General features: G+C 50.9%; 2 protein-coding genes across 3 annotated transcripts in view; one reads left to right on the forward strand and one right to left on the reverse strand.

Annotated features, from left to right (window-relative positions):
* The first annotated feature begins 275 nt into the window (after window positions 1-275).
* RHOBTB2 (Rho related BTB domain containing 2) lies at window positions 276-22902 on the forward strand. The gene is made up of 10 exons (XM_053578563.1): window positions 276-317; window positions 4543-4744; window positions 5314-5417; window positions 6183-6368; window positions 6861-7882; window positions 8139-8257; window positions 10579-10729; window positions 15276-15364; window positions 16058-16163; window positions 17400-22902. Exons 2-10 carry the CDS (start codon window positions 4553-4555, stop codon window positions 17615-17617), a joined length of 2187 nt encoding a protein of 728 aa, XP_053434538.1. The 5' UTR covers window positions 276-317; window positions 4543-4552; the 3' UTR covers window positions 17618-22902.
* LOC128576424 (tumor necrosis factor receptor superfamily member 10A-like) overlaps window positions 22718-25193 on the reverse strand; it is a 35584-nt gene continuing 33108 nt past the window's right edge. For both annotated transcript variants that reach the window (XM_053578564.1, XM_053578566.1), the window contains exon 10: window positions 22718-24532. In XM_053578564.1, coding sequence (XP_053434539.1) covers window positions 24213-24532 — 320 coding nt within the window. In that variant the 3' untranslated portion in view covers window positions 22718-24212. The remainder of the gene's footprint in view (window positions 24533-25193) is intronic.

Raw genomic sequence — 25193 nt, forward strand, 5'->3', positions numbered from 1 at the left:
GCGCAGCCCGGCCCCGGCGCGCCTCCGTGACATTGGGCGCCCGGGGCGCGGGGAGATGCTGATCCGGAAGAGGCAGCGGCTGCAGTGCAGCGCGCACGGTAGCTCCCAGCCGGCCGTCCGGCCTGGGCTGCCGGGGCAGAGTTTCTGATCCAACGCGACCCAGCCTGGAGGCTGAAGCCCCAGAGGCAGCACGGCGGCGCCGGCAGCGTCCTAACTTGCACGCGCAGAGGGACCCCAGACATTTCACTAAAATGAACGTGCTTAGCAGGAAGAGATGTGTTCCTTACGCTAGAAATCACCCCGTCACATGTAGTGGTGTAAGTAAACGGCGGGTTTCTGTTATGGCCGGGTTCCTCTGCAAACGCGCGGCTGCGCCCTCCCGGGCCCTGTCGGCGCCCCTCCTGGCTTCCCCTCGGCCCCGGCTCTTCTGTGGCTTCGGCTCCTGGGTTCTGAGGGGCGGAGGACTAACCTTTTCCGGGTTTTCCTGGGGAAAGGAAGATGACTTGATTGCCTGGGCGCGTCGTGCCCTTCCCCCTTCCTTATTTTTTTTTCCTGGGTGCCACCGATGGGCTTTAACACGTTTTGCCGCGAGCCTCAGCCGGTGGGGCGCCGCCAAGGAATGAGCTCTTCCTCTTTTCTATTTTTATTTCTATATTTTGTGTGTGCAGAGCGGCGTGTCAGAAAAAACGGTACATAGTGGTGAAAGTGTTTCCTCTTAAAAAAAAAAAAAAAGGCAGGGGAATTTGGGCGTTTTGCCCACGGGTCTGGAGATATTTCTTTGAACTCAACTCCATTGCAATCTGTGCAACGGAGTTCTGGCAAACTACGGGGGAAATCCTTAATGGTGTTTATTAAAGTTCCCACATTTTAGGTTTGAGAAGGCTTATCCTGTGTTAAGGCTTGCATTTTTGTTAATATGACCATTCATTCAGGATCCCTTTGGGCCTTGCTTTCCATTGGATCTGTGGGGACCAGTGCCTCCGCCGTCCCCCATGTTACAGTGTCAGCGACCCCAGCGGGAGCCTCTTTTAATCGGAGTCCACCCTTTCTTTGTTCTCGTCCTGATTCTACCTTCCTACCTACTCTACTTGTTTTTTATCTTCATTTTCAGGATTTTCCTCCCTTTAGCATTTTGTAAGATGCAGGATGTGGGATATTGGTTGCTAGGAGACAAGCCAGGCTCCCAGGGAGATTCTGTTGTTTCCTTGACAACCAGACTAGGGCAGCCACAGATGAACAAGCCTCCTTCCTATCAGCTGTGGGAGGGAAAGGGGGCCTTTTCTGAGCTCTGCAAAGAGTGTGTGTAGGGGTGTGGAGGTGGTAACTGGAGTTGTTTGCAGCTAATCTGAGCACACCTTGGGTTTTGGCCTGGACTTTATATAGAGAGCTGAGAGAGCAGTGGGCAGGAGGATGTTTTTGGAGATGGGGACAGGGATCATAGGACAGGGGTGTGGGGACCTGCATCAGTGACTTTGGGGTTACTGTGGGAGAGGAGTGAATTGAAGATTGTGACACCCAGAGCAGGGTGGCAAAGAAGCCATAGTTTATGGAGGTTAGTTAGAATGGGAATGAGGCAATTGTGAGGAAAAGTCTAGAGTCATTGAAGGAGAGAGTGCCAGGGGAAGTTGAGAAGCTGGCTGAGTGGGCTGTGTCATACATCAGCAGTGAGACAGTAAAGTAGCAATATTCTTGGGCAGAAATTGTATTACTGTTGGCATGCTTTCTCTAGGACAGGATCCTGATTTAAGACAGTCCTCATTAGACTAAGAGTTCTGCTGCCTTAATTGGGCCAGTCTGTATCTTAAAGAGAGATATAATTACACATATAGATATGCAATCTGGCATTATATAATACCACATTACATAAGAAGACAAATGCCTCCTTTTAGCCCAGGCTGTCTTGGAATTAATTAAACAAGATCAGGAGACTTTCTTCCAATGCCTTCATACCCATTTTCCAGAGAGGAAGACTGATCCCGGAAAGTGAAGCACTTTACCCTTTCCTAGATAGGACATGAAGTTTGCCAGTCAGGGCATTGGGACAGGGTGAAAAGGTGAGAAAGATAAAAATGAGGCACTAAAGGACAAGCAGGGGAAGTGGAAGGGGTTGGAGATATAGGAAGAGGCATGTTCAGCTTGGGTAGCAATCCAGCAGGTCTGGTGTCTAAACTCACTACACAGAGTTTATCTGTCTCCTACTTGTTGGTTGCCTGTCCCATACTTAACCCTAGAGGTGACATAACACAAGGTGTGCATGAGTGTTTATATCCTAAGTAGCTGAACCTGGACCACCACTGCTCTGCTGGTGTCCTGGCATCATCTTCACTACTCCTGGGATGCTCCTGGATTTAAGAGCTGACACTCCTCAATCATACCTCATCCCACGCTTCCACCCACAGATCCACATGCTGTTAGAATCGAAAGTTGAGGGCGGCGCCTGGCTCAGTGAATAGGGCACCGGCCCCATATACCAAGGGTGGTGGGTTCAAACCCAGCCCTGGCCAAACCGCAACAAAAAAATAGCCGGGCATTGTGGCGGGTGCCTGTAGTCCCAGGTACTCAGGAGGCTGAGGCAAGAGAATCGCCTAAACCCAGGAGTTGGACGTTGCTGTGAGCTGTGATGCCATGGCACTCTACCAAGGGTGATAAAGTGAGACTCTGTCTCAAAAAAAAAAAAAGAATCAAAACTTGACCAAGAAGTTCTGTTGGCTAGTGGGGTTTAATCTTTCCCCTGCAGCTGTACATGTTTTGTGTTTGGGATTCTATGTGTTTTGTTATTCACTCAATAAAACAGAAACCACAACCCACATGACTCCTCCCCAGGCCAACACATCCCTCAGCTTGAGACCAGGAACTGTCAAAATGGGCTTCCCAGTCCTCCACTCAGGAAAGAGAAGAGGGCAGAGGAAGCTGGTGGTTAGAAAAACAGTTCCCTGCTGAGGATGAGTGGGGGAGAGAAAGAATGCTGCAGACCGTTGCCCTGGAAACCAGGGAGGGAACTATGTGGAGACCCCTTGTTTTTAAGGGTCCAGATTCTGTAAAATTCCAAGGAGGAGGAGGAGGAGGTTGTCTCATTGAAAAGTCCTTGCTGCACTTTTTTGCTTAGGTTGCCGAGATGCATCCACTTGCGCAAATCCCAGTTGCCATCGTTACTTGGATATTTCGGTTCTGCATTCCTGCATCCTGGCATCCAGTTACACAGCGCAGCAGGAATGGAGCCTCTCTGCTCCTGCTGGTGGCCTGGCTCTCAGGCTGGGTGCCTCAGCAGCCAGGTTGCCCCAACAGCCACTAGGACTCCTGAATTCAACCATCCTTGGCCTAGGAGGGATGGCTCTGGGTTGCTCTAGCCCTCAGACAACTTTTCATGCACACAGGGAAAGTGAGCAGGGCGGGCTGATGGCCCTGGAGAAACCAAGCTTCCTAATAACCTGCCCTGCCCCTACACCCTGCCCATCTCTGGACTCCTCCAGGAGAGGAATGCCAACTGGAGGCTGCTAGTGAAAGTTCCCTCAAGCCCTGGGCTTCCTGGTCACAGCTTTCTAAACACTGACATGACATTTTGACTACAAAAGGGCCTTCTGTTTGTTTATTCCATCCAGCCTTCTCTGGTGCGCTTGGTACTTCTCTCTGCTCAACACAGAAGGCAACTGAGGCAAGTGTGTGCACAAAAATTCAGACTGAGGTTTCTGATCCTCTGTTTACCGTGGCAACCCCATCACCCATGGTAGTCAGTTTAGTGGGCGTCTCCCGGGAGTACCAGCTGTCTGGGGTCTTCCAGCCTGAGACGCCTCCCTAGGAATGGGAAAGGCAGAAGAGGGTGGATCTCACTCTGTCTGAGGCTGGCTGCAGGCTGCAGGGAGGATGATAACTGTTGCAGGCCAGTGGCTACACCACCACCCTCAAAGCTGGGCCCTAGCTGAGCAAGACAGAGCAGAGGAGGGGAGGCCCAGCTCAGTCAGGTGCATCTGGGAAGAAAAATGTGGCATTTGTCTAAAGGGGTTGGGGTCTTGGTTTGATAGGCTGGGGCTTGGAATGTGCCACCAGAGAGGGCCAGGGGAAGGTGTGGAGGCCAGGAGAGCTGCTGCTTAGCCCTGACAGGTCTATTAAATTTTAAAGTGGCCCTGCCCTCAGGCCTGCTGGGAAGGGGTGGGGACCTGGAGACTCTGCTTCTCTCAGCTGTTTGTTGTTGTGCTGCCACTGCCCTGCTGAGGAGGGAGGAGGAGAGTGATGATGAGTGAGCGGCCCAGGCAGCCTCTTCTCTCTCTGGAGAGTGGGGACAGGGCGGGCCCTGGGCAGGCTCTGCCCGGGAGCTCTCAAAGGTCTCCATTCACACGCCCAGTTGGATGGCCCATCTGGTGGCACCGCTCCTCTCAGCCTAACTGGGCTCCTGACTCCTCCAGCCCTTCTGGAGCTCTCGACCACAGCGTTGCCCACTCCCTTCTCTTCCTGCCAGCCTCGCCGAGGAAAGCTGTGGGTGCTGGTCCTGGCCTGCAGGGAGCTGGCATGCCAAGCCATCCTGAGCGCTTCCCTGTTCTTCCTCAGGTCCCATTTAATGGATTCTGACATGGATTATGAAAGGCCAAACGTAGAGACCATCAAGTGCGTTGTGGTGGGGGACAACGCCGTGGGCAAGACCAGGCTCATCTGTGCCCGTGCCTGCAATGCCACCCTCACCCAGTACCAGCTGCTGGCTACCCACGTACCCACAGTGTGGGCCATCGACCAGTACCGCGTGTGCCAGGAGGTAAGGCTGGAGGGGTCCAGCTACACATCTGGATATGGGGGCTTCTTCCCAAGCTATAGCTTGGGGTCTCTGGAGCTCGTGGAGGCCCCTGGGGTGGGATGGAGGCAGCTGAAGAGGAAGGAGCTGCTGCAGAGAGGTCTGAGGTGAACCCACCCTGGGGGAGATGTCTCTGGTGTGACTGGGTTTTGTTTCCACTGGCTGAGCTCGTGTCTGGGACTCAGCTAAGTCTTGGGGTCTGTATCTCGTGCAATCTGAGCCCAGGTAACAGGGAGTGGTGCAGGGCTGGGGCTTGGGGGATTTGAGAGCAGAGAGGGGAAGGATGCTGGCAATGAATACCAAAAGTCCAGAGTCTCATAAACATCCAGTCTGCAGGAAAGCTGGGAACAAGGGTAGGCTCTGGGAGAGGTCCCTTCTACCCCATAACTGTCTGCTGGTAGGGTCTCTCCCAATTCTGGTCAGCTTGGGGGTAGCTCTTGATTCCACATGTTCGCTGTGGGTGAGAGTGTTTTGCAAGACACACAGTGGGCTGCCCCGGGAGGGTCCCAACAATTGTTGCCTTGATTCTCCAGGTGCTGGAACGCTCCCGAGATGTGGTAGATGATGTCAGTGTCTCCCTGCGCCTCTGGGACACCTTTGGGGACCACCATAAAGACCGTCGCTTTGCTTATGGGAGGTAGGGAAGGCTCTGGCTGCCAGCAGGGGGCCAAGTGGGTGGGTTTTTCCTGCTTTCCCAAGGAATTGAGCAACCCTATGAAATTCTTTTTTTTTTTTTTTTTTATGTTTAATTTCAGTTTGCTTGTTCATTCTTGTTTGAAGTACTCCTTTTTTTGTTGATTTTCTTCTTCCTCTGGTGGTGCTGGCTGTTTTTGATGCTGTTAGTAGAGACCGGGTCTTACTTTGGCTCACTGCTGCTGCTCATACTGGTCTTGAACCTCTGAGCTCAGACACTCCACCTGCCTCGGCCTCCCACAGCGCTGGGACTACAGGCGTGAGCCACCACGCCCGGCCAACCCTATGAAATTCTATCAGGAAGGAAGGAGTGGAGGAAACAGCTCTGGCAGACCCTTGCAGGTGGCGGGGGCAGCCTGGAGCGGTAAAAGAAGCCAGGGCTCCGTGCCAGGAGGCCTGGTTTGAGTCCCAATTCTGCCGCCTAGTACTTCTGAGATGATTTTTCTCAGCTCCGAGATGGTAAAAATGGTAATTTCTAACTCACAAGTTAGCTGTGAATCCAAAATAAGTCTTTGAGCTCTAAAATGCTGCATAATCTGCAGGTACTATTATTATAGGTTTTATGTGAGAGCACATGAGGAGATACCTGATACCTAAGCCAGTGAGGGGAGAGGGGCGTGGGGGTATGCGGGCATGCTGTCCCTCATTCCAGGGACAGCTGACCTACCTCCAGCCTTCTCTGCCCATAATCTTACTCTCCCTCCCCCAGATCTGATGTGGTGGTTCTGTGCTTCTCCATCGCCAACCCCAATTCCCTCCACCATGTCAAGACCATGTGGTACCCAGAAATCAAGCACTTCTGCCCCCGAGCACCTGTCATCTTGGTGGGCTGCCAGCTGGACCTGCGCTATGCCGACCTGGAGGCCGTCAATAGGGCCAGGCGACCCTTGGCTAGGTAAGGGGTGCTGGTGCCTAGGGAGGGGCTCTCCCAATTGGAGCAAGGTCATGTCAGGGGCCAACAAGCATGCTCCTTTCTTCCTTCATTCATATATCTTCACACCTACTGTGTGGGCCGTACTATGCTAAAGCAACATGAGGAAAGACAGGGAGGAGGAAATGGTATTTACATGAAAAGGGCTTATAATTTTGCTGGGAGATAAATTAAATATATGAACAGGTTAAATACCAATGTGAACCATTGCATGGTAGTTGCCAGAGAGGGAGGTGGAGGTAGTTCTGTCACTGCTTTGAACTGGAGAGGTCACTTGGGGCCTGGCATACGTAGAGAAGCCTTCCTGGAAGAAGAGGGTGTTGGAAGTGGAGCTTAAAGGAGCTTGATGGGATTTGACCAGATGGAGGGGTGGGGCTGAGGGTGCGGATCCTGAGCAGAGAGCGGAGGAACAGGGACCCCCTCCACCACCGACACAACCCTTCCTGAATCCACCAGGCCCATCAAGCCCAACGAGATCCTTCCCCCAGAAAAGGGTCGAGAGGTGGCCAAGGAACTGGGCATCCCCTACTATGAGACCAGTGTGGTGGCCCAGTTTGGCATCAAGGACGTCTTTGACAATGCCATCCGGGCCGCGCTCATCTCCCGCCGTCACCTGCAGTTCTGGAAGTCCCATCTCCGCAATGTGCAGCGGCCTCTGCTGCAGGCGCCCTTTCTGCCCCCCAAGCCACCGCCCCCCATCATCGTGGTGCCCGACCCCCCTTCCAGCAGCGAGGAGTGCCCCGCCCACCTCCTGGAGGATCCGCTCTGCGCGGACGTCATCCTGGTGCTGCAGGAGCGGGTGCGCATCTTTGCCCACAAGATCTACCTCTCCACCTCCTCCTCCAAGTTCTACGACCTATTCCTCATGGACCTGAGTGAGGGGGAGCTGGGGGGCCCCTCGGGGCCAGGGGGCACCCGCCCAGAGGACCACCAGGGCCACCCTGATCAACACAACCACCATCACCACCACCACCACCACGGGCGGGACTTTCTGCTTCGGGCAGCCAGCTTTGACGTGTGTGAGAGCGTGGACGAGACTGGAGGCCCTGGCCCTGCCGGCCTCCGAGCCTCAACCAGCGATGGGATCTTACGGGGCAACGGAACAGGGTACCTGCCAGGCAGGGGTCGTGTGCTATCTTCCTGGAGCCGAGCTTTTGTGAGCATCCAGGAAGAGATGGCAGAAGATCCCCTGACCTACAAATCCCGGCTGATGGTGGTGGTAAAGATGGATAACTCCATCCAGCCGGGGCCCTTCCGGGCTGTTCTCAAGTACCTGTACACCGGGGAGCTGGACGAGAAGGAGCGGGACCTCATGCACATTGCCCATATTGCTGAGCTGCTGGAGGTCTTTGATCTGCGCATGATGGTGGCCAATATCCTCAACAATGAGGCCTTCATGAATCAGGAGATCACCAAGGCCTTCCATGTCCGCCGAACCAACCGGGTTAAGGAGTGCTTGGCAAAAGGCACATTCTCAGGTATGGAACATGCTTAGCACAGCTTTCTGAGGAGTCTGGGTGGGTCCCATTAGCATTCTGAGTCGCTCTCAGCCCTGATGTCCAGAAGATATGGCTGCCCTGCTCCTGCAGCCTGGTCTCCCCAGGCCGAGAGCCTGGTTGTTTAGTGGCTTCAGAAGGAAGCAGGGCTGTCTGGGCTCCCTCACTACTCTTGGGGCCGGCTAGCCCAGGTTCTTTCACCCCATCCTCCAGTGATTCCTTTTCTCCTCCTGGACAGATGTGACCTTCATCCTGGATGATGGCGCCATCAGCGCCCACAAGCCCTTGCTGATTTCCAGCTGTGACTGGATGGCTGCCATGTTTGGGGGGCCGTTTGTGGAGAGTTCCACTCGGGAGGTGAGGATGAGGATGAAAAGGGGGTGGAGAGGAGAAAGAAATTTATACTCTCTGCATCTGAGGCACCCACTGTTTGACCGTACATCTTTCAGCGTTGACTATGTGCTGGGCCCAAGAGAAGTTTATGAAGTGGTTCCTAGAACTTTCACAACACACCAGGAGAGGGAATTATAGGAATTCTTAACTTGAGTGTAGAAAGCACTTTTGATACATTGTCTTGTTTAATTCACATGTGACTCTTATATGTAGTGTAGCATTCTCATGGTATACCTAGGAAAGGGAGGCCCTGAGAAGTTAAGTGACTCATTAAAAAATTGTGTAATTTGGCTCAGCGCTTGTAGCTCAAGCGGCTAAGACGCCAGCCACATACACCAGAGCTGGCAGGTTCGAATCCAGCCCAGGCCTGCCAAACAACGAGAACTACAACCAAAAAATAGCTGGGCATTGTAGCGGGTGCCTGTAGTCCCAGCTACTTGGGAGGCTGAGGCAAAAGAATCGCTTAAGCCCAGGAGTTGGAGGTTGCTGTGAGCTGTGACGCCACGGCACTCTACCCAGGGCAACAGCTTGAGGCTCTGTCTCAAATAATAATAATAAAATTGTGTAAGTAGAAAGCAGAGGTTAGGACTTGGACTAAGGACTTTGAATTCCTTAGCTCTTCTCATTGTACCTTGTTGCCTCCCTAACTTGAAACAACTAGAAACATTTCATTATGTCCCAATCTATCACTGTTTTAAAAGGTAGGTTTTGTTATTATTGAGGTATAGTGAGGCCAATAGATCAGAAGATACCTACCTACCAGGGAGAAGATGGTTTATTACTCACAGATCCCAGGAAGCCAAGGCCATGCACAGCACCATGAGGGGGCCTTACGGAGAAGCACCAGGGTCAGTCAGGAGGCAGAGGATTTCTGTGAAAAGGAACGGGTGAGACAGGGTGAGCTTAGGATTGGCTGGTCTGGATAATTTCAGCGGGCTCTGGGGCATCGGAACTGCCTCTGGTTGTCTGGAGCCTGGCTCTGGGAGGATGAAGGCAGGGGAATATTGGCCTGGGCTATGTGGGCTCTGGTTGGTTAGTTTGCATATGAAAGGCATGCTTGCAGGCAACTCCTTTACCATCTCTAGGAACTGGCTAGCTGGGAGAGGCAGTCCCTCCAGGGCCAGCAAGCCTCTAGATATCAAAGCATCAAAATACAGAAAATAGCACCTCTCTCACTTGTCTATCCCCTCATTGATACCACCACTTACTCTGGCTGGAAACAGGGCTGGAAGGGGCCTATCAATGTGGCCTTAGAAATATTCTGTTAAGTCTGCTCTCTATTCCATTCTCCCACACAAGCAGAATAGTCCAGGCAATGGTCCTTATTGTTCTTCTGAATGCCTGGAACATTAACTGGCCATCACTCCGTCTCCTGGTGAATGGGGTACTATTTTGTGCAGATGCTTAAAGTTCTGACTGTCCACATGCAGTTTTGCCAGCTTTCCTATAATTGCTTCTGAGTGCAGGGACAACCAGGTTACTTCTGCCGAGTATCCCCCTCAGTGCCTGTCTCTTAGTAAGTGCTCACCAAATAATTGAATGAAAACCTGAACCAAGAATAATGCTGTATCACATCCCGTGATGCAGACCGTGACTTTCACAAGACTTCTGGGAAGGAAGCACTTCTGGAAGGCGAAGTGGAAGGGCTGAGATTTGAGTTGGTCTCTGAAGTGGGAATAGGATTTGGATGTACCAAGTGGGAGGTTAGGATCTCTTAGAAGCCCCTGGGGCTTCCTGGCCCTGAGCACTTCTCAGTGCCAGAGATGCCAGCCTTAAAGTGCTAGCTGAGTCCCAGTGCAGCCTGGAGGGACTCACACCTGATGAGAAAGCAGTTTTTGTGGCAGCGCTGAGCTGACGAGATCCCAGAGGCCCCAAGCAGTGGCTTTGAGCAGCCAGAGAGCAGCCAGCTGGTGTTCACTTTGCTCATTCTGGGTCTCACTTCTCCTGCTCCCTGCAGGGCCAGGAGGGGCTGGAGTGTAGATTGAGGGACCAAAGGGGCTCTTTGCAGCATCCTTGAAGCCAGAGCAGCTTCCAAAGGATGCCAGCGAGTATCCTCCTTTTAAAAGTTCTTAGAGCTGTTCCTGGTGCTGTTAGCAATTTGGGGCTGAGTGCAGGGTGCTGGTCTGAGGGCCAGGCCTTGGTCTTCTCAGGAGATGAAGGCACAGCCCAGGAAGGCTGGCTGCCTTGGGTAGACCAGCTGTGTGGCCAGGGCCTTCTCATTCTCAGCCCTGAGTTCTTTTCCACAGCTGGTCTTTACTGCGTGTGCTCCCTCCTTCCCACCCCAGGTGGTGTTTCCTCACACAAGCAGGAGCTGCATGAGGGCCGTGCTGGAATACCTCTACACCGGCACGTTCACCTCCAGTCCTGACCTGGACGACATGAAGCTCATCATCCTGGCGAACCGCCTCTGCCTGCCGCACCTGGTGGCCCTCACAGGTAACTAAGCACAGCGCGCTCAGGGTCCTCCCCGGGGAAGGAGTCAGGGAGACCCTGAGGAGTGATCATGTGTTCATCTCCTCTCTCTCTCCTCCTGGGGGACAGGCTGTAGCAGCAGAGGAATAAACTTACATAAAACGAAATCTGTCAACACGTACAGAGTCCGGGATGAGGATACAGTGTGGAGAAGTGTGTGTGACAGATGTCTCATGGGGTCACCTGAGAGGCTGTCTCTAAAGGGCCCAGCAAAGTGGTCTGCAGTAGATGATAGCGCTTCATGTTCTGAGTTTGGCTGTACTTGGGCAGGCTTCAGATGTCAAAAAAGAGTAGAGTACAAGTTCACATTTCTCTCCTCTTCTTTTAACCAATGGTTAAAAGCCTCCTTACTTTTTTTTCTTCTCCCTTTTCTTCTACTTTTGACTTCTCTTCTTTTTCTAAAAATAGAAAGCAAACATTGACTTGCCACTCCTCATTCTCCAATCCCAGAGGCCCTCTGGGGAAGGCAAGAATTGAGGCAAAAGGAAAACCAAGTGGCAGCAGCCCAAAGGCCTGGGGAAGAGAAATGATGCTCTTGGGGCCGGGGGGTCTGAGGCCAGTGACCCAGGCAGGCAGGTGGCCGCTGTTCACATGGGAGCTGGCATTTGCACTTCCATTGGTGTTGATATTCGTGTCATTTTTGGTGTTGGTATCAGTACCGGTGATGGTACTGATGTCTAGGTTAATATTGTTGGGCATGTCAGAGGGGAAGAGAGCAGATCCTCAGATACTGAATTGAGGTTCAGGGAAGGCCTCAGTCAGAGCTACTGAAGCCCTGAGAAGATGATCAAGACTGGGGCTCAGATTTGAGGGAAAGCGGCAACCTCATGAAAGGAAATGAATTACAGGGGGGCAGGGCTTGGTCACAGGAAGAAGGTAGAAATCATTGATCAGAATAACAGAGCTGAGCATGCAGGGTGGCGCCTATGGTGCAGTGGGTAGGGCGCCAGCCCCATATACCGAGGGTGGCGGGTTCAAACCCAGCCCTGGCTGAACTGCAACCAAAAAATAGCCAGGCGCTGTGGCGGGCGCCTGTAGTCCCAGCTACTCGGGAGGCTAAGGTAAGAGAATCACCTAAGCTCAAGAGCTGAGATTGCTGTGAGCTGTGACGCCACAGCACTCTACTGAGGGTGACAAAGTAAACTCTGTCTGTAAAAAAAAAAACAAAAACAAAAGAGCTGAGCATGTCTTTGGTAGTCCAGGGGCCCCAGCGGCTGCAAAGGAGACTTTTGGGCAGGGAGAAAGAGAGGCTTCCAAAGATGAAGCTGTAACAGTATGTTGTCATTCGCTATCTATGAAAAATGGTGTAGTCTTCCCACAGCCCATAAAACTTCAGATTCTTAGCTGGATTAATTCCACTTTTAAAAGATTATCTTCAAAGAAATGGCCCACAAGGGAAGAAATGCATAGTGCTGTAAGTTCATTTCATCATGGATGGCACTGATTTGAAACAACTCAAACAGTGCCATTGGTTAAGCAGACATAGGTAATGTGCACCTGGTCTACTGCAGACCACTTGGCCGGGCTTTTAGAGAGAGCCTCTTAGGTGACCCCATGAGACATCTGTCACACACACTTCTCCACATCATATCCTCATCCCGGACTCTGTACATGTTGACAGATTTCGTCATTAGAAGTGTTAAACTGCACTGCTGCATGGAAAGGCTTACAGAAAATGATGTTGAAGAATATTTTCCATGAAACAGTCCGTGCACACTAGAAAACCTACACAAAAATGTATACATTACTACCTTGATAAGGGTCAGTGGTAGATGCCAAGTTTTACATAATTAGTGATACTCTAAGTTTTGTGAGATATGCCTCCTATAGAGTTGCTAATACAAACTGCTAATTCAAAGCTGCTAATTCAAATAAAACTTTTTTTGAGACAGAGTCTCAAGTGCTGTGATATCACAGCTCACAACAACCTTCAACTCAGGCTCAAGCGATCCTCTTGCCTCAGTTTTTCTTTTTTTTTTTTTTAAGATAGAGTTTCACTATGTCGCCCTCGGTAGAGTGCTGTGACATCACAGCTCACGGCAACCTCAAACTCTTGGGCTTAAGCGATTCTCTTGCTTCAGCCGCCCAAGTAACTGGGACTACAGACACCCACCACAATGCCTGGCTATTTTTTGGTTGTAGTTGTCATTGTTGTTTGGCAGGCCTGGGCTGGGTTAGAACCCCGCCAGCTCCAGTGTATGTGGCTGATGTCCTAGCCACTGAGCTACAGGCACTGAGCCCAGTTTTTCTATTTTTAGTAGAGACGGTGGTCTCACTTTTGCTCAGGTTGGTCTTAAACTCGTCAGCTCAAGCAATCCACCCACCTTGGCCTCCCAGAGTGCTAGGATTACAGGAATGAGCCACCGCGCCTGGCCCAAACTTAAAACTTTTTAATATTAACTATAACACAAATACATAAAAGTAAAAGAAACATTTATTCAGTTTAATGAATTATTATAAAGTAGAAACCTTTTTATTTTTTATTTATTTATTTTGAGACAAAGTCTCACTATGTCGCCCTCAGTAGAGTGCAGTGACGTCACAGCTCACAGCAACCTCCAACTCTTGGGCTTAAGCAATTCTCTTGCCTCAGCTTCCCAAGTAGCTAGGACTACAGGCACCAGCCACAGTGCCCTGCTACTTTTTTGTTATAATTGTTATTATTGTTGTTTGGTAGGTCCAGGCTGGATTCGAACCCACCATCCCCTTTTGTATGTGGCCAGCACCCTAGCTGCTGAACTACAGGCGCCGAGCCTATTTATTTTTTTGAGACAGACTATCACTTTGTCACCCTTGGCAGAGTGCCATGATGTCATATCTCACAGCAACTTCAAACTCTTGGGCTCAAGCAATCCTTTTGTCTCAGTTTTTCATTTTTACTAGAGATGGGGTCTCGCTCTGGCTCAGACTGGCCTTGAACTCATGAACTCAGGCAATCCACCCACCTTGGCCTCCCAGAGTGCTAGGATTACAAGCCTGAGCCACCACACCTGGCCTTGGTCTTGAACTCTTAACTCCAGGGATCCACCAGCCTCGGCCTCCCAGAGTGCTAGGATTACAAGTGTGAGCCACCCCTCCCAGCCTACAATACTTCTGAGAAGGCAGACATTTCCTTTCATCCACTGTTAGGTTACCCAGTGGTAAACTTCGTATAGGAAAGGCAGACAAGTAAATACTCAATTATTTATTTATTTTTAACCAGTTATCAAGATAAATTTATTTTCTGTCATCCTTTGAGGCTGACCCATTGCACTGAATTTTTTGTTTTTGCATTGAGTTTTTTTTAACGGAGTATTATAAACTCTTCCATTTGAACACACTTGGTTGGTTTCAATTAATTGCACTTATCCTTATTGAAGCTCAAATACTGTACTCTTGGCCAGTAGGAGTCTCTGCAGATTGGCTCCAGAGTCTTTGTGCTTCCTTGTTCTCTGGAATGATGTTCTAGGTTCCTCTTATATATTTCATGCTCCAGACCTAAAATCAGCTATTTTTCCAAGAAGTCCTGGTTTCTTATAGTTAGAAATGGAAATGGTATTTCTGTGCACTAGGAATGCTTACCACTACTAGAATAATTATTGTTTTAGCTTTCTTCTGTGGACAGAGCTGGGAAGCATACTTACTTTTTTTTTTTTTTTGAGACAGAGTCTCAAATAAAAAAATACCACATGAGTTTATTGCCCTCGGTAGAGTGCTGTGCATTACAGCTCACAGCAACCTCCAGCTTAGGCGATTCTCTTGCCTCACCCTCCCGAGTAGCTGGCACTACAGGCGCCCACAACAACGCCTGGCTATTTTGTTGTTGTTGTTGTTGTTGTTGCAGTTTGGCTGGGCCGGGTTTGAACCCGCCACCCTTGGTATATGGGGCCCGTGCCCTATCCACTGAACCGCAGGCGCTGCCCCATACTTACCCTTTTTTTTTTCTTTTTTTTTGCAGTTTTTGGCTGGGGCTGAGTTTGAACCTGCCACCTCCAGCATATGGGGCCAGGGCCCTACTCCTTTGAGCCACAGGTGCCGGCCCCCATACTTACCTTTTTAAAGATAAAATACCACATGAGTTTACACTAATATTTCTAATTGAGATTCAGATCCAGTGGTATTTACTTCTTTAATATGAATGTTATAAAATGCAAGGTTGGTACACAATTGTGACAAAATTTAGATTAAAACAAACTAGGTTTAACCCTGAATTAAACTCAGTTCTTAGCCTTTTTTCAGCTTAACAAATCAGTGGCTGATTCTACTGGGGACTTTCCCTACATATATCAGACTCTGCGATGGGACACATGTAGTTTGAAAAATGCTCTTAGCACTCACACCCCACTGAGAAAGTCTTGCTCCCATCCTGATTTCCCACTGGTGGGACCAGACTTAAATCATGTGGCCTTTCCCGGCCTGCTGGGACTTGCCTCTGGCCCTGATTTCCTTTGCCCTGCAGTGATCCCCTGCTGGGGGTGTGAGTGCAGGCCTGTTCATGTGATTCTTCAGCTGATTGCTGGCTGTGTTACAGAACAGTACACAGTGACTGGGCTGATGGAAGCAACCCAGATGATGGTGGACATCGATGGAGACGTCCTTGTGTTCCTGGAACTGGCTCAGGTATCAGAGGAAGCAATCTTTAGCAGTCTCAACTTGAGGCTCTATCTGCCCATTGGCAGCAAATGGGGAGAGCTGGAGGTGGTGGGCCTGAAGGGACCTGGTTATCAGACTCAGATCCCTGACTGCGCAAAGCCCATCTCAACCTCCATGCCGGAAGAACTCCTTGACATGCCCAGAGAAGAGCTGGCCCAGGGAGGAAGAGTCTGAGATTTCAAGCAACCACGGGGCTAAGGAGGGAACCCCATTCTCAGCCCTAGACATGGTTGCTGCCTGCCTTAGTCATTGGGGCCACTGAGGACTCTCCATCTGAAATTAACTACACAGGCCCTTATCCCAAACAGAAAAGCAAAATCTCCCACACTGGCCCTCGCAGTGGCAGAAATACAACCGACCAAAGATTTGTTTGCAGAGTTAAAGCATAGCTGAAGCCTTCGGGTTCAGAGTCAGCTCCCTGCACCTGCATGTCCACACTTCAGTGTGGACTGCTTTGGTATGATGGGAAGAGGCAGGAAGTCATGTGGGGTAAGAGCCTAGGAGAGCAGATGTAGTAGGAAGCCACCACAGAGGGCTCTGGATGTCTGAAGCATGGGTGCTGTGGCTGGGGGCGGGGAGCAGGGGGACGAGGCAGCTGTGGGTGTCCATGCAGACCCCCACCCCAGGTCTCAGGACAGATGCTCTCTGCTCTGCCTGCAGTTCCACTGTGCGTACCAGCTGGCCGACTGGTGTCTCCATCACATCTGCACCAACTATAACAACGTGTGCCGCAAGTTTCCCCGAGACATGAAGGCCATGTCCCCAGGTGAGTGTCTGGGGCCAGCCCAGGCAGCTCCTGCTGCTCTCTCCTCATGCTGAAAGAGCCTCAACTTGGGTCCACCGGTCAGATTTAACTCTACTTGACTTTGGAGGTGGGAGACCCTACAGAAGAGCCTCCAGTCCAGCAGAGGGAGCCCCAGGAAAAAGCGCAGGCCTAGCGGGCAGCAAGGGCTGCCTCTCTGGGCTTCCATTTCTCAAGAGTAGTACAGAGAGGATGTTGGGATAGAGTTGGTAATTTTCAGACTTTTATGGACAGGCCACCACAATAAGAAATACATTTTATACAGTACACGCAATATAAAAATATATACTTAAAAAGAAAGAGCTGTTCACTATCCACCAAATTGACTGAATAAGCCAGGCATGGTCACGGCCCACAGCATGGACCACCCAGCTGAACATCCTAGGTCACCTGTGGCTCTGTCTCTTTTTAATTAGCTTCTTAGGTCTAAGAACTGAGAGGGGTCGCTGGGAAGGTTCTACCAGGGAGAGGGGTCGCTGGCAGCCCCGAGGGGTCTTCACTGGGCTCCCTGCACCCCTCGCTTCCATGTGGCTGGGGCTCCTTTCCACTCTCCCATCCTCCCTTTCACGTTCGTTACAACCCTTCTCGCATTTTCTTTCTTGCAGCTTTTTCTTTTTGGCTGGGGCTGGGTTTGAACCCACCACCTCTGGTATATGGGGCCGGCACACTACTCCTTGAGCCACAGGCGCCGCCCCTAGCATTTTCTTTCTAAAGCACAGGTCCAAACTGCACCATTGCCCTGGTTCCAATCTGTCTGTGGCTCCCCAGCCCCCCAGAACAAGGCTAGCCTCACCCCTCACCCGGCCTCACCTCGTGTCCGTCTGTGCCCTGCCCTGACATCCCCTCGGAACCTTCCACTCTCTTGCCCTAACCCTGCCGACTACCTTCTGTACAACGGCGCTGCTTACCTCTTCTCCCTGATTCTTCGTCCTCTGTCCTCTCATGAAGCCCGCGTCTAGGTCTCCCCTCCATCTTTGAGGAAAACACAACTGGAAAGCCTTTCCCCGGTGCCTGTAGTCACCTGGGCTCCCTAGGCCTCGCCTCCCCGGGGTTTCTGGGGCCGAGAAGGGCGGGGGCTGGGTGGGGCTCCGCCCAGGGGCGGGCGATGGGGCGGGGCTGGCAGCCTCCTGTGCTCCCCTTACCCCCCACTCCGCCACCCCCGCCTTCCTTCTAACTGACCCCCGCTGCGCTCCACTCCAGAAAACCAGGAGTATTTTGAGAAGCACCGGTGGCCGCCTGTTTGGTACCTGAAGGAGGAAGATCACTACCAGCGGGCCCGGAAGGAGCGTGAGAAGGAGGATTACCTGCACCTGAAACGGCAGCCCAAGCGGCGGTGGCTGTTCTGGAACAGTCCCTCCTCGCAGTCCTCCTCGGCCGCCTCCTCGTCGTCTCCATCCTCCTCTTCGGCTGTGGTCTGAGATGCTGCCACCCTCCTCCGATCCTGCTGCTGTTGTCCCCACCGCCCGGGCCCCTCCGTCCTTCTGCATCACCCCTCCACCTTACGGGGACAACGCGATCCGCAGGACCCTGAAGACGACGCTGTCTTCACCAGCAGAGAGGAGCCCCTCCCTGGGGATCAGGATGGGAACCACCTGCAGAGGTCCCAGTCCTCAGCAGGATGGGAGACAATTGCTGGGGGTGGAGCAGGGGCGGAGCTGCAAGCTCGGGCTTGTTTTCTCGGGTCCCAGCCCCTTGGAGTCAAAGGGAAAAGCCCCCCAGCCTTTAGGGCTTCGCTGGATGACTTGGTCTCTGCTCTGGCCAGGGAGGCAGCTGCCCTCCCCTTGAGCAGAAGTGAGTTGCCAGGGTCCTGCCTCTCTTGGCCATGACCTTGCCACCAATGGACTTTCCATATAGAAGCTACTCAAATCCTCACTGGAGAAGTCAGGGTAGAAATGAAGCCTTCAGAGCCTGACTCAGGCTTCTACATCCAAGAGGCCACTAGCAGAAAGGCCTGCGTCCTGCCGGCATCCCCCCTCCCAGGGCTGGGGCAGTGCAGGCCTGGTGACAGGGCCAGAGGTTGTGTGGCGCTCCAGGCATGCAAGCAGTGCCTCTTGGTGCATGGAGAAACTTCTCCCTGACCCTTGAGATTTAGAGATGGGAACCACCGGCAACAGCTGGGGCGGGGGGAGAAGAAGTGGGTGGGGTCTGTGGGCACCAATCCCGTGCTCTTCTGGGCCCTTCCTCTGCCTCTGGGTAGCACTGCTTTTTATGGGGTGGGGCAAAATTAGCAAAAAACAAAACCCAAACTGAAAACGAAACAAAATCACCACCGACAAACACCCTAATCCTCTGTCCCCTCAAAAGAATGAAAACCAGATAAAGGTCCCATATAGCTTACGTTTTTATAAAGCCAAACAGATGCCCTCATGGTGACAAGATGAAGCTGTAGGGTGTAGAATCAATTCCAGTGCCTTTCAGGAAAGGACTCACCTTCTCAGACTCAGGATGCCTGGACCCTGCTGGCTAGCTCTCAGGTCTGCAGAGTCCTGGCTCTCCAACGTTGGGGCTGGTGGCAGGGAGGGGTTTGGTCTCAGGGCTCTTTTGCTCACCTGGAGATTGCGGGCACTCTCACCTTCGGAGCCTCGAGCCTCTCCCGCCACCAGCTGGTTTTGGAAGTAGGCACAGTAGGAGAGCAGAACTCCCCTGTAATGAAGGGTCACAGGACATATGGAACCTTAATGCTAGTTAGGGAAAAGGAAGAAATGAACAGAAGGAAATGTAAGTTTAGTCTGGAGAGCAGGATGGAACTGAGGGTCTGTTGGGGTTAAAACTAGCTCACAGCCCCCGTGGGGCAGAAGCCGCGCCACAATTGACCCTTTTCCGTTTTCTAACTCTGACCCGTATTTCATCACCCCGCACTGTTTTTAGATTAAAAAGGTGGGGGTCCCCTTGACACGGGGCAGAGCCTGGAGGCTGTGGAGTGGGGCTCAGAGCACCAGGAGTCCCTCACCTGAGGATACTTTGGCTGGGGGGAGGACCTAGGATGCTCATTAGCTCCGAGATCGAGCAGACCCAGAAGCTAAGGCAATCTCTGCAACGGTTGGGTGGTAACAGGACCCAGAGATCTGAGGTTAATTCTCATCAAGAGCAGTGGAAGGACAAGCAGGTCTAACGATGGGATGAATCCATGTTGTCCAAGCCCGGGATGCTCCCAGGCTATGGCTGTCAGGTACGCTAGGGTGGCTGGCTGGGAAGCCAGTCGTGGGCTGCCCTCTACAGGCTGTTCAGCCTCCCTGCAGCTGAGCTCGGTCCAGAGCTTCGCCCCAGGCTGAGGAGCCCAGGGACCAGGCAAGAGGGAAATTTTAGGCAGGGAGCCCGGTGCAGCAGGCTGCACCTTGCCTCTGCTTTATAAAGGGCAGGGGCAGTGTGGATATGCCAGACCCCCAGGAACTCTAGAACCTCAAGGGTAAGGGGGAAATGTTTGTCTCAGGTGCCTGCACAGCTGAACAAGGTGGGTTCACTGATGAGGATGGAGGAAAGGCTTGGGAGGGCAAGTAAAGGTCAGCTGAGGGTTGGGGGAGCCCACCGAAGAGTGGCCACAGGACTTCCCCCAGCAGCCAAGGCCCACTCACCCCTCAGGGACTTGCTGAACTTCCTGGCAGCTCCACCAGAACCAGTCTGCAGTACTGGGGGGCTCTGCAGCCCAGAGAAACACCCTGGAGCTGTGGGCAAGCCATGCCAGCCTGGTGTCCCTGTGCCCAGAGGGAAGCAAAGCCCAAGTTCCATAAACCTGGCACTTACCTGGGAAATCCAGGGTATCAGAGGCACCCTGTGTGGGGTGAGCCTGAAGGCACAGACGGGAGGAAAGGAGGAGTGAGTCAAGGGGTAAGAACATACCCTGGACTCCCATCGCCAAGAGCCGCATCAGAGGAGGATGGAGGCAAAAACCCCAAACAAATGACAAAAAACACACCTCTTTTTATATAAGGTTTCATATTTAATTTGGTCATGAGTTCATAAATACATGAATATTTTGTATCTAATTGCCTTCTTTGCATTGTTTAATAATAGCAGCACAGATTCAGATGGAGAATTTCCACTGAGGAGCGGCAGTTAGAGGTACACAGTCACTAAGGCAACACTATTGGCTGAGCACAGTGGCCCAGGCGTGTAATCCTGACCTTTTGGGAGGCTGAGGCTGGCAGATTGCTTGAGCTCAGGATTTCTCCATCAGCCTGAGCAAGATCTGAGACTCCCTTTCAACTTAAAATAGAAAAATTAGCGAGCCATGGTGGCAGGTGCCTCTAGTCCCAGCTACTTGAGAGGCTGAGGCAAGAGGATTGCTTGAGCCCAAGAATTTGAGGTTGCTGTGAGCTGTGACGCCACAGCACTCTACCGAGGGCAACATAGTGAGACTGTCTCAAAATTAAAAAAAAAAAAGACTATTAAACAGTGACTCCTGTTATACACTATTTGGCCTGGGTATTAAACCACATGAAACCAAGAAAAATTCCCCAACAATTTCGTGTTGCACAAAGTTGACTTTAAAAGAATAAGTATGAGAGATACTGATAAGTCTAATACTTTACATAGACCTTCAAGAAATTCTGAGAAAAGGGCAAGGGGCTGAAACCTGAGTGGCAGCATAGAAGGACCTATAGTTGCAAAGGCCAGGAGGTGGACGAGGCAGCTCATGGAACACTAGACGAAGTGGGAGTGGGTTGTGAATGTAAAGATCAGGGGATTTACCCCCCAACCCCCAAACTCCACAGACTCAATGCCTGTCAATTCCCTGACTGTGCCTAACTTGGGCCCTGCCACACTAGCTCTGGAACAAGAAAATACACAAGGCCTTGAGATAGAAAAGGCCCAAACCCTTCAGAATTACTGGAATAATTCTGGAATACTGTAATGAAGGGTTTGCTGGAAGGAAGGCTGAAATGGTTATCGAGGTTTTTTTTAAAAAACTCTAGGCCCTGTTGCCATGGTAGTTAAGAATTGATATTTCTGTGCTGAGTAGTTTACATAAAAGTCAGATGCTTGCAGAGGAGCTAAACTTCTCAAATAGGGCATCTGCACCTGAAAATGCAGCTCAGGGGCTCAGTGTCACATCCCACCAGAAGTGAGAGGGACCATCTAGTCCTGAGTTGGTGTGCCATTCCCTGAGTACCATTCACTCTCCCTCCCTGAGACCATAGCAGAGATTGAAGACAGATCTCAATGGAGGATGGAAGTGTGAGGGGGTAGATTTCAGAGGTCCAAATCATAATAAGTCACTCCAAGCATTTTCTCTCCTGTCTAAACCTTTTCAACACTTCACTACTTTAGATCTTGATACCAGGGAGGGACAAACTGTCTTAGCAATGCACTTCTTCTCCCATTCAGCCCTAATATTTAGCATCAACACCAAAACTTAAGAAGGAGTCTAGACCCCACAAGCAGAGTTTTTAGACCTGGCCTCCATAGTCTTTTAATAACTGAGATGGAGAGAGGATATAGGAAAGAGAATACAGGACTGCCAGCAGCCCTGAGAACAGAAAAAGTTTTTTTAATAGTGGCTGCTGCGTTAAGCCCTTTCCAGAAATAGTTACTGGAGAGACCCAGGCTAGAAGACCACATTCTTCTTTAGGAAGGGAGCCCAGCCTCCACTATTACTCTGGGTCCCTGGAAGAAAATGCCCCAGGAAGCGACTTCCACAGGGGCTCCCAGAACTGTGTTTTCTCTACAAAAGAGAAAGACACTAGAAGAATGTATCCTCAGGAAACTGCATTCGCCTTTTAGAACCAATGGCCCTGTATCAGTGTCCTCCATACCCATCACCCACTGGAACTGCTTCCATCTAACTGACAACATCTGACTTCGAAATGGGCTCAACTTCGTCACACCAGGATGGCCATAGGTAACACTATTTCTCTGGTACAGAGATCAGTGGGACAGAATCAAGAACCCAGAAGTAAAACCTGATAGCTACAACCAACTACTTTTTGACAAAGCAGACAACATACAGTGGGGAAGGACATTCTCTTTAATAAATGGTGCTGGGAAAATTGGAAAGCCTCATGCAGAAGAATGAAATTAGATTCCTTGGTGGCACCCATTGCTCAGTGGGTAGGGCGCCAGCCACATACACTGAAGCAGGTGGGTTCGAGCCCAGCCCAGGCCAGCTAACAACAAGACAACTGCAACAAAAAAATAGCCAGGAGTTGTTGTGGGTGCCTGTAGTCCCAGCTACTTGGGAGGCTGAGGCAGGAGAATGGCTTAAGCTCGAGTTTGAGTTTGCTGTGAGCTGTGACACTACAGCACTCTACCAAGGGCAACATAGTGAGACTCTGTCTCAAAAAAAAAAAAAAGAAAAAAAAAAGAAATTGGATTCCTTTTACTGTTACAAAAACTACTGAGGATGGTTTAAAGACTTAAATTTCAGACTTCAAACCATAAAAATTCTAGAAGAAAATGTAGGAAAAACTCTTCTGGGCACTGGCCTAGGCACAGAATTCATGAGTAAGACCCCAAAGCAAGTACAAAGGCAACAAAAATAAATAAATGGGATTTAATTAAACTACAAGTTTCAGACAGGAAAGGAAAGAATAAATATAATTTATTATAATTATATATTGTTATTATAGGAACATATTTATCAAAAGAAGAAGTACAGGCTGGGTACAGTGGCTCATACCTGTAATCCTATCACTCTGGGAGAACAGGGTAGGTGGATCCCTTGAACTTGAGACCAGCTTAAGCAAGAGAAAAACCCCATTTTTTTTTTTTTATTGTTGGGGATTCATTGAGGAGAAAAACCCCATTTTTTAAAAAAAATGCAAGTGGGTGGCTCCTGTGGCTCAGTGAGTAGGATGCCAGCCCCATATACTAAGGGTGGCAGGTTTGAACCTGCCGCAGCCAAAGTGCAACAACAAAAAAAATAGCCGGGCGTTGTGGCAGGCACCTATAGTCCCAGCTATTCGGGAGGCTGTGGCAAGAGAATCACCTAAGCCCAAGAGCTGGAAGTTGCTATGAGCTGTGACGGCACAGCACTCTACCGAGGGCGACAAAGTCTCTAAAAAAAAAAAAAAAAGTGCAAGTAATGTAACCTAATCATTTGTACTCTTTATCAATCTAAAATAAAAATACAAACCTGGGCAGCACCTGTGGCTCAAGGAGTAGGGCGCCGGTCCCATATGCTGGAGGCGGCAGGTTCAAACCTATCCCGGCCAAAAAAAAAAACTAAAAAAACAAAAATACAAACCTTATACACAATGATATAAATACATTTTGCTACAAAAACATATAAACAGAAATTTTTTTTTTTTTTTTTTGTAGAGACAGAGTCTCACTTTATGGCCCTCGGTAGAGTGCCGTGGCATCACACAGCTCACAGCAACCTCCAGCTCCTGGGCTTAAGCGATTCTCTTGCCTCAGCCTCCCAAGTAGCTGGGACTATAGGTGCCCGCCACAACACCCGGCAATTTTTTTGTTGCAGTTTGGCCGGGGCTGTGTTTGAACCCACCACCCTCGGCATATGGGGCCGGCGCCCTACTCACTGAGCCACAGGCGCCACTCATAAACAGAAATGTTTTATAAGTTTTATTTATTTATTTATTTTTTTTTTGTAGAGACAGAGTCTCACTTTATGGCCCTCGGTAGAGTGCCGTGGCCTCACACGGCTCACAGCAACCTCCAACTCCTGGGCTTAAGCGATTCTCTTGCCTCAGCCTCCCGAGTAGCTGGGACTACAGGCGCCCACCACAATGCCCAGCTATTTTTTGGTTGCAGTTTGGCCGGGGCCGGGTTTGAACCCGTCACCCTTGGTATATGGGGCCGGCGCCTTTCCGACTGAGCCACAGGCACTGCCCCAGTTTTATGTTTTTCTACAAGTATTTACACCACTGGAAAAGTTCTAGCACGTTCCATGCACTGGATGATATTGCATGGCAGAATTTCTTCAAGTACCACTCATGTGAGATTTTTGGTGATTTCCTAGAGCTGGTAGGAAATCTAATCAATTCAACCAGAATTGTCCTTTGTTCCAGAAAAAAAGGTGCACTAGGAAAGTTCTGACTTCTTACAGAGAATCTTTCACTCTGATGGCACACCAGAGTCTGTCCCACTGTCTAGAAAGATGAACTTCCCAGAGCCCACCAGACGGTCTTCGATGGTCTGCTTCGAAAGCCTGTCTCCCAGCGTTTCCAAGGCCTCCAGCAGGGAGTTCACTGAGGCCTCCCGTCCTTTTCTGTTGATCCATCTCACCAGCATTTCATTCAAGACATCATCTGGGCTTGAGGCTGAGATTTTCGCCAGATGGATATCATTTTCCGTCAGACCCATCTGCCTCATGAGTTGGTTCCAAGAGTTACAGGGCACGGTGTCTGAGAAGCTGTTGAAGAATGGCTTCAGAGCTAGGCAGAGAAAAGCCATGGAGACAGTCAGGGGAGTTGAGACTCAGTTCAGGCAGGGCAGAGGATCCTGCATCCGGCCTAGAACCCTAGAACCTCGTGAGCTCCCCTGTGAGTGGACCTGCTGCTACAGCATCCTGACCTGCTCCCCATCCACAGAGAACCAGCCTACACTGCTGGGGCCCCACCTGCACCAGAGGTGCAGCAGGGGAGTCAAGGTCCCCAGAGAATCCTGCCTTCAGGGAGGGCGACCAGGATGGAGGGAGGGTCACTGTGGAGGCAGAAAGCAATGTGGGGCAGGAGCCAGAGGGTGGGGCAGAGAGTGGGTGCAGCAAGGGCTCAGAGTGGGGAAGCTGCTTGGACCACACTTGTCACAGAAGCAGGTCCCAGGGTGACCACACCTGCACACCCAGCTTGGCCTCACTCCTGGACACTGGGGCAGGGCCAGGTGGGGCAACAGACTTGAAGCAAAAGTAAAACTTAAAACAGAGCAACCCTACCTAGTCTACGAGACTGTGAATGAGTTAAATGAGATGTGTGTGCAACATGCCGCATGCACATTGCCGTCCCCAGGGACAGAAGGTGGCCAGGGACACGAGGCTGTGTTTTCTAACAGTCTCATTTAAAGACAATGAAAAGAAATAAGTGATATTATTTTAATGTA

This window comes from Nycticebus coucang, chromosome 24 (assembly GCF_027406575.1).
Source record: "Nycticebus coucang isolate mNycCou1 chromosome 24, mNycCou1.pri, whole genome shotgun sequence".
In the NCBI taxonomy this organism is placed as follows: domain Eukaryota; kingdom Metazoa; phylum Chordata; class Mammalia; order Primates; family Lorisidae; genus Nycticebus; species Nycticebus coucang.